The sequence below is a fragment of the Pseudopodoces humilis genome, chromosome 1, assembly GCF_049639895.1.
Source record: "Pseudopodoces humilis isolate 2021_Gansu_Grassland_sample_001 chromosome 1, ASM4963989v1, whole genome shotgun sequence".
Lineage (NCBI taxonomy): Eukaryota > Metazoa > Chordata > Aves > Passeriformes > Paridae > Pseudopodoces > Pseudopodoces humilis.
In genome coordinates, this window is record NC_142200.1 from 109571884 (window position 1) to 109580685 (window position 8802).

Below are 8802 nucleotides of genomic sequence, written 5' to 3' on the forward strand. Positions count from 1 at the left end.
AGTACATTTGCAGCTCCTGATGCGAGTTCAGATGGAGATGCATTTCCAATAAACAGGAAAAAACTTCTTACATCTGGCCAAAACACACTTGTATCTCCCCTACAAGACATTTCCCCCAGCTCTTCACAGACACTTCAAACATAAACAGGGACATTAGAGAAGCCAAGTGTTAAATCCCTCAGAGAACCCTCATCATCCTTCTGCTGTGTCAGTAATGCTCAGTGTTGCACTTAGTAGGAGCAGCATTATGGATTTTAAATCAAGTCTAATCAAAGATTCATTAACAGGCAATACATTAACACAACATATAACTACCAGCCATTCAGTGCCCTTCAGCAGCTCCGCAACTCCTGAACAGGCTGCGAGCATCAGCAGGTCAGGATATTTCTTCAGGGTTTAATAGGATAGATCAAAAGAGCAAAAAATGAGTAATTCTTCCAAGTAAAAGAATAGATGTAGCCAACTTCAATGTATCTGTTCAAGTCATGCCATGCATGTATATCCAGTGCTCTCACAGGTAGTGTGGGTGCAGAACATATTTTAGAAGATTAAAAAACCCAGGCTGTTCAACTTAAAAACAGATCACGTGGCAGTTTCAGTGGAGAACTTAAAGAAATGGCAGGCTGGTCAACTTAGAACAGAATTCTCCATTTTATCACCTCTGTAAGCAGTAGACACCGGTATTTTCTACATTGCTGAAACATGGACATTCCTGTGGCTACACCAAGACAGCACAGCCACAAAATCCTGAAAGCCTCTACTGAATTCAGCCCCACAACATTTTCCACTGGGTAACGCAGCATTATTGCTTCCACTCTGCAGATGCAGACCTGAGGCACAGCAAGAATAGAAACATGGGCTTAGAAGGATTTAACAGCTTTTTTTTTTCCCAGTTAATGGGAACTGGAGACAGCCAGCAGTCCCACTTAGAACAACCTACATAAAACTATATGCCGGAAGTCCAGAACAGTCTTGCAGAACTCAGATGCCACAAGGTTACCCTTCCTGCTTATCAGAGAGTACATCAAGTCACAAAAACATGGGTGTATTTTTCTGAACTTCCTTCAAAGAAATATACCTTCTACTCAAACACTCCCATCACTTTTCCAGATTATTCTGGGGAAAAAAAATCAACACTGGGAATGTATGGACCACAAAGTAATGCTACAGGAAGCTGGCAGTCAGCAGTTTGTGCTGTAAATAATGGAATGATACATCTATGTTCCCATTAAAGATATTGAAAAGATGAAGAAAATGATGCTAGCAAAACAGGATAAATATAACTCCATTGTCTGGTTAAAAAATACCCACATACATCTTTCTTCCAACGAAATATAGCAAGAACACCACAAACTAGGAAGGGGTAGCAAGAAGGACCCAAAGCAGCTAGTAAGAGACCAAAGTGCAAATTTTCAAAGGGAAACTCAGCATGGCTCTCCCAGAAGCCCACATTTTCAACATTATTCATGGATTTTGTAAGCCTTTGAAACAGAATGATCCCAACTCCAAACTCCTCCTTCTAAACTCTGGATTTATCCTATAAGGCTGCTTGGCAAATCTATCTTTCTTGTCCAGAGTATGAATGCAGAGATTTTCTGCTAGCCACACGCGTTGGCTGTTGTGGGATTTTTTTATTCCTTTCCCCCAGAAAGGTTTTAAGTCCATTTAAAATGCATTTATCGACCTGTATATAAATTAAGCCTTGCTTACATCATCTAACTGCATTTGTCCTCAATATTTAAGCAGATCAAATCTAATGAAAATTTTTATGGATTAAAAATTATGCAGCTGCATGATACCACAAACTGGCATCCATCCAGTAAGATTTCTGGATGAAAAGTGAAGAGGAAACATTCAAGAAAGCATACTCTTGGTGGTATTTCACCTTAATTCCATCAAAAACTGATTACAGTAAGTACTACAGACAGATCTGCAATAAACACTTAATGGCAAAGTGCAGAGAATGATTATATGATTTCTGTCTATCTAGCCTACCTGGTATTTACTAGGCTGAGTAAGCAACAAGGTAAGTCCAAGCTAATGTGGAAATTCTGCTCATTTATTTACAATTATATTTCCAGGAGCCTTTCAGCCTCTACAGCTCAGCACGTGTTACACACACTGTAGATACAAATCTGCAGGCTTGACAAATACTTCATCACATGAATAATTTTAATCAAGCGGTAAAATCCCATCTTAAAGTCACTGGGATTTATTTCATGAGGATGCCTTTGCATTATTATTACTATTCCATCTGCTTCATAAAATGTCCTCGGTGCAAGGTTATGACAAAATTAATGAAATCCAGGCAACTATCCATAACACCATCTTTCAGTTTCAGTACCTCAGCATGAAATAAGGAGACTGAAAAGATACATATAATGATTTTTTTTTTTCAATATATCTGTATAAAGATTCCTGAAGTCCATTTAATTGCTACTGTGGCAGACCAGAATACTGATTTTTAAAGTTCACTCATAAAATTTTAATCATGCTAGTGACACTGAACAGTTTTCACAGCAGAAATACTGTGTAATTTTGTACAGCAAATAGTTCCCCATTTAACTAAGTTTATTTACCAATAAATTCATGATCTACATGCCACAAATGACAGAAAATGCAAACAAGTGGGGAGAAGAAAAAAGCTACAGGACAAGGCTGCTTGCTTGTTTCCAAAGATCATAACCCCATTTTCTGTTCAGTGCTCTCAGTGGATATTTCAGTATTCTAAAATTCTACCAAGAACCACCCCATGCTTGAGGTGCCCATCTCATGAAAAGATACACACAAGGAAAAACTTTTAAAATAATACATTTTTAAAAAGTAAAAATCAGACAAACAAACCAAACTTTGACATTTTGAAGGTACAGACAGAAACCTACAGATGTACATTTACAGTATGTTCCTCACTGCAATCTCAACATGTTTTGATACAGTATTCAAAACTATGTAATGATATCAAAATTATTTAGGATGTCAAGTCATATTTTATGCCAGTTTTTCTTCAGCAGCATATTCATCTTATACTTCCACCAGGTTTATCTTCTTTGTTTTGCAAACAGAAGAAAATTCAGACACACAAATAGGACAGTTTGGTTTGCTTCACTATTAGATCAATAACGTTGAGCCTTCCAGAATAATTAACAAGTAGATAAAGCTCAAATTTGGGGATTTAGAACCAATTTATTCAGAACTTGCTACTACATTTTTAAGTATCCAAGAAAACCTTGCTGTATAACCAGGAAGTCTTCTATTCCAACTTTCCTTCACCACCTTCCTTGCTCAGGAAGTGATGACAAAAAAAGGCAAAGATAGCAAGCTAAAAAAACCCCAAACAGACACCAAAGAGAAGATCCTGGCAGACAGCTGTATGGCAAAAACCTCTTAACCAAATAAACTTTCCCTGTCTATAATCAACAAACACAAAACAGTGACTTGTAAAAATAAAACTTGTCTACACTTAGTGTCAAAACCCAAAAATAAGTTCTGGCAGTGGTTGTGTGTGAGGTTCACCACGCAGGGTTTTTACACTGTCAGCATACCTCTACCTTTTCCCTTTCTTTTCAGCTGTTGGATCAATTCATACCTTTAAAAAAATCATCACCAGACTTTTGCTGCAAAATTACCATTCAGGAGGCAACCTACTTAAAAACACTGTCCCTTTTGTTCACAAAATCCAACGTGCACAAAAGGAAAATGCAAGGATAAATTCTGTACCTCCAGCTCCGTCTCTCTGCGATTGATATCATCAGTAGATTGATTCAGTTTTTCTAGCTCCCCCTAGAAGGAAAGAAAGTCAGATGCATAGTAAGAAATCAGGGAAAAAACATGTCTGAGAAGGTTCATTCAGCATCCCTACTGAAAGCACACATGGGCTTTGGCTAATGAATTTAGTGAAAAGAGGAAACCTTGAGATGTTCAGCCTAACTTTGCCACTGGTCTTCTACTTTGCTACTGAAAATTAAAAATAATCAGAGAAGCTCTATAGTTTTATGTTAAGGCAATACATTTCCTATTCTGGCTACTTCTTCACTATTACAAATAAACAGAAGGTTCAGTAAGCTCTGTCTCGTTAATCAATACAGCCAGTATCAGCAAGGTACTGGGGAGACAGACACACCCACCCCGAAAGATTAGCATAAAGTTTGCCCTATCACAGGAGACATGCAGTGGAAGGACAGAACCGATAAGAAACACATCTTGCCACATGAGAGGCATTTTATTTTGGATTTTGGCAAACCATTTTATAACACAACCAGTCAATGGGACATACAGTTATGTCTATGTAATTTGCCTTCCTGCCAACATTCTGATCCCTTAACAGCAGAAACAAAGGTGTTAAATCCCTTGAATAAATATGTAGTAGAGTAGTGCTGGCATGAATGAAGTTATTGTAAAAATAAAGCTCATTCTTATTGACTTTCTTACCACAAAAAGCAACCCTCAGGAGGATATCTGATAGCCTTCCTTATCTGAGCTACATGTTCCTTCATGAGAGATTGTAAGATTTTTAACAGTAGTGTTCTCCAATTTAAATGTTATTTAATTGTCAACGTGTGTAACAGAATACGCCTTGAAATGTTCTGCCGTACAAACCGAACGTTGTAAATTGATTCTCACTTGAGCAGTTTCCCACTAGACTACAAGAATGACTCTGGTTACAACCAGAAAGGAATTAATTACAACAGTTTAGCTCTCTTATCCTCAGAGGTCAGATTTCGTTTCCTGCTCCTAGGATTTGGAAAATACCTATTTGAGTATCCATGTTGTCTGAAACACTCATCCAAAAATTACCTAATTGTCTCGTACTATCACTTACTCAGAACCTGACGGCTCTCATGGAAGCAGACACAGCAGCCTGTTTTTCCAACCAAACAAAAAACTTAACAAAAACAATTGTTTTGCCGACCATTCACAAATTGTGTATGTGGAAACGTGTTGCAAGCTGAAGAACCTAAGGCCAAAATTAGATCAATAGACACCAACCAAGCTCAGCCTCTTAAAATCAGGGCAGTACCAGGATGGCTTTTGGCTGAGGGCCTTGTTCTGTGTAACCATGTTTTGAGAATTTTGCAATTGCTCTGTGCAGCCCTGGAAAACTAAATGCTCGCGATGGAGAAAAGAATGACAATTACAGCGAGCAGGGATCTATGCCAAGGATCCTCTCAGCAATGTACACACATGTTATATTCATTCATGACAAAAAGTCCCAGCAATGCTGGAGGCAAAAGCCATAAATCTGCAGAGACCTAAAAATACATTTCATTTCAGGGACCACAGCACGCTTGAAGTTTGCACCAGGCTATTGGTCGAGACACGATTTTGGGGAGAAAAGCTTTGTTTAGACACCACGCAAGAATAAAAAGCATTGCAGAAGGCATTCACAGAGAGGAAGCACCATATTCCACTAACGCTCCTTTTTAAAACAAATAAAAAATAATGATAAAAACAACGAAATAAATTTTTTAAACCTACGCTTTCCCGCATTTATGAATTTCTGAGCACCAGCCCCGCTCCACAAGCAAGGTCACGGTGTCATGGTCAAAACTAAAAAGGGGAGGGGGGGGTGAATTTCAGCAGGAGGAGGAGGAGAAGGAGGGACAGCCAACAGAGCCGGGCGCGGAGCGATGCCCGGGCTAACAAAGGGCTGGGGAGCCCCGGGGGCGCTTCGGGCGCCCAGACAGCCGGGGCTGCTCCGGGGGGAAAAAATTAACTACGTAAATAGAATTAAATAAATAAATAAATGTGTGTCTATATGTATGCCTGTGTCCACGTAAGTGTATGTATGTATATATACATATATACACACACACACATATATATATATATATATATATGCATGCACATACGCCTGAAAAGCAATGAAATAAAAGGCACCCATTATTACACAGAGCCACAACGCACACATTGAAACGAACCCCCCGAGAACATCGCAGCCGCCCCTCGGGAGTCAGGCCCTCACCTGGATGCGGGGGTCCACCTCCTCGTCCTCGGGGCGCGGTGGTTCCTCGGCGGGGCGGGCCCGCCGGCCCCCCGGCCCCATGGCGGCTCCCCCTGCCGCTGCCGCCGCCTCCCGCTCCGCCGCTCCCGGCCGCCGCTCCGCCGCTCCGGCCCCGCCTCCGGGGGAACCCCTCCCTCCCCGCAGCGCCCCCGTCTCTTTGTGCCTTCGCAGCGCGAAATTGCGGGGTTTCCTTCCTTTCCCCCCTCACACCCGCCCCCTCCCCGCCTTTTTTTTTTTTTTTTTTTTTTTTTTTTTTTTTTTTTTTTAATTTCCCGCCCTATCCTTCCCTCGCACCCCGTTTTTCTGGCGTGCTAATGCCTGGGTGCCCCCCGCAACGGCGCTGCGTGAAACCAGGATGAGTAGTTCCAGGTGCGGGGAAGAGCTAAGGACACCTTGCTGGATTTTTTAATTTATTTTTTTCTCCCCCTCCTTCTTTTCTTCTTTCCTCTTTTTCAAGCTCTGCTGGAGGCTGGCATGCCTATGGAGAGAAAAAAAAAATAATGAAAAAAGAAATCAGGGGAAAGGGAGAAGAGAAAAATACTAAAGGCACTTTCAACAACCTTGAAAATCCAAATGAAACCCAGATTTCTATTGTGTGGGAGCTAAGCAGGCAACTATTGTACTTACTGCATGCAGCAGAAGAAGACATACTGAAGACACATCCTTTTGTTGTCAGTAAAAAAAGAACTTCATAAAAGAAGTATGTACATGCATGGCCCATGTCTAGCAGAGCACTTCAGATTAGTGTCTACCTAATCACAGGGGTGGATAACAAGTAATTTTGAACAGATGAGGAATATATTTCCACCTCTAAAGTATCACTATTAATGTGACCCCATTTTTTTTTTGTTAGAAAAATCCTCAAAAGGTAATAAAAAAATGAAAAATTTTGATGTGGTGAAGAAAAAAGCTTCTTTTGTGAGACTGAAGGTGAAAAAGAATCTCATATCTCTATATAAGATTAAAAAAGGAGGGAGATAAAATAAGAAGATAAAATTAATATTGCTAAGGTAACTAAGGTAAAAAAGGAGGCAAAAGAAAAGCAGTCAAGCTCTTTTAAATGCTATAAAGCAACAGGGGGGTGGAAATAAAATATGGCAAGAGAGTGACATAAACATTTGAAAATAGTATAAACATGCAAAGTGACACCAACAAACTAAAATAATCAAGGAACAGAGGAGGTGTTGCAAAAACGCAGATGGGTTGTTTGCAACATCTTCACTGCTCACAGCAGAAGAAATCATCATGTAAAGGGGAGGAAAAAAATAAAAACAAACCAAAAACCAAATCAGCCAAAGCCATGTGTTTACTCTTACTGCTGTCCATTAAGGGAATCCAATGTGTACACACAGCCAGAGGTTCCCAGGGCCTTGGCATTTCTCTTCCCTGGTGTGCTGTGGCTCATATCAAGACTGTATGGTCAAATGTCCAACATTCCTATCATCCTAAAACAGCATGAAAACAAAGCTGCACATGGAAGACTTCATGTGGACAGTCCTGCTGTTACCACTTTGATTTCTAAAATGCAAGACTGTCTAAAAGATTTACTGCAGCTATGCCATGTTCCTCCAGAACCTACCCAGGCTGACCCACGGTGATGTCACAAAAAGCACTGCCCACTGCTTGGGGTACAGAAGTTCTCCTGCGCACACATGCACTCCCAAAGGGATTTTTTATGTTTGCACAAAGGAACCTGTTCTTCCATTACTGCTGTGACAATCCCCGTGATTGTTGCAGCTCAAAAACCTCCAGCCAAACTCGTCAATCTGCTACCATCGAGGCAGAGCAAGCTGTGTCTCTCCTCAGTTGCACAGTGGATTTAGAGAGCTGGGAGAGCTGCCTGCAGAGCTTAGCACTGTGCAAGAGATGGTGTGGATACACAAGCCCCTTTTCCCATGAATCTGAAATCTCTCATAGAGCCCTGAGGCTATTGAGATCATTTTATATAAAACCGATACATTGGGAAGATCTACATATAATAAAATCAGTGAAGAATGCACGTCTGTCATTACTGCAGACATCACTAAAGCATTAACAGAAAAGTGGCCTGAAGGAAAAGATTTGACAGAACAGGGAAAGGGAGACTGTTCAGTACACATAAAGATCAATAAAAGACTCAAGGCTATTATTTACATGTTCATTTTCTTCTCTTCGCCATGGAATGGCTTTTGCTGAAACTGCTGTCCCGTGCAAAGGGCAGCAGACCCCAAGAAACACCTGAGGAACAAACCTGAGTATCACATAGGCAGGCCTCACACATGAGCACCTTCTCCACAGGTTTGTTGGTGACACCAAGCTGTGTGGTGTGATACAAGTTGGAGGCAAGGGATGTCATCTAGAGAGACCTTGACAAGTGTGAGAGGTGGGTCTGGGCCAACCTCTTGAAGTTCAACAAGGCCAAGTGCAAGCTGCTGCACCTGGGCTGGGCCATCCCAAACACAAATTCAGGCTGGGTGGAGAAAGTACTGAACAGAAGGACTTGAAAGTGTTGGTTGACAAGAAGCTCTACATGACTCAGGAACGTGTGCTTGCAGCCTAGAAAGCCAACCACATCCTGGGCTGCATCAAGAGAAGCACAAGCAGCAGGGTGAGGAAGGAGATCCTCCCGCTCTGATCCATTCTGGTGAGACCTCACCAGAGGAACTGGCACAGGTTGCTGAGAGAACTTACAGATGACCCATCCCTTGCAGTGTTCAAAGCCAAGCTGGATGGGGCTTTGTGCACCCTGGTCTAATGGAAGACATTGTTGCCCATGGCAGGGGGATGGAGCTAGATGATCTTTCAGGTCCCTTCCAGCCCAA

At 41.4% G+C, this 8802-nt stretch overlaps 1 protein-coding gene across 1 annotated transcript in view; it reads right to left on the minus strand.

Moving 5' to 3' along the window:
• The window catches only part of SH3BP5 (SH3 domain binding protein 5), a 51113-nt gene extending 45053 nt beyond the window's left edge, over positions 1 to 6060 (minus strand). The window contains exons 1-2 of the mRNA XM_005518995.3: positions 5963 to 6060; positions 3718 to 3780 (exon numbers count right to left, since the gene is read on the minus strand). Of these exons, the coding sequence (XP_005519052.2) occupies positions 3718 to 3780; positions 5963 to 6043 (144 nt within the window). The 5' untranslated portion in view covers positions 6044 to 6060. The remainder of the gene's footprint in view (positions 1 to 3717; positions 3781 to 5962) is intronic.
• Between the last annotated feature and the right edge of the window lie 2742 nt (positions 6061 to 8802).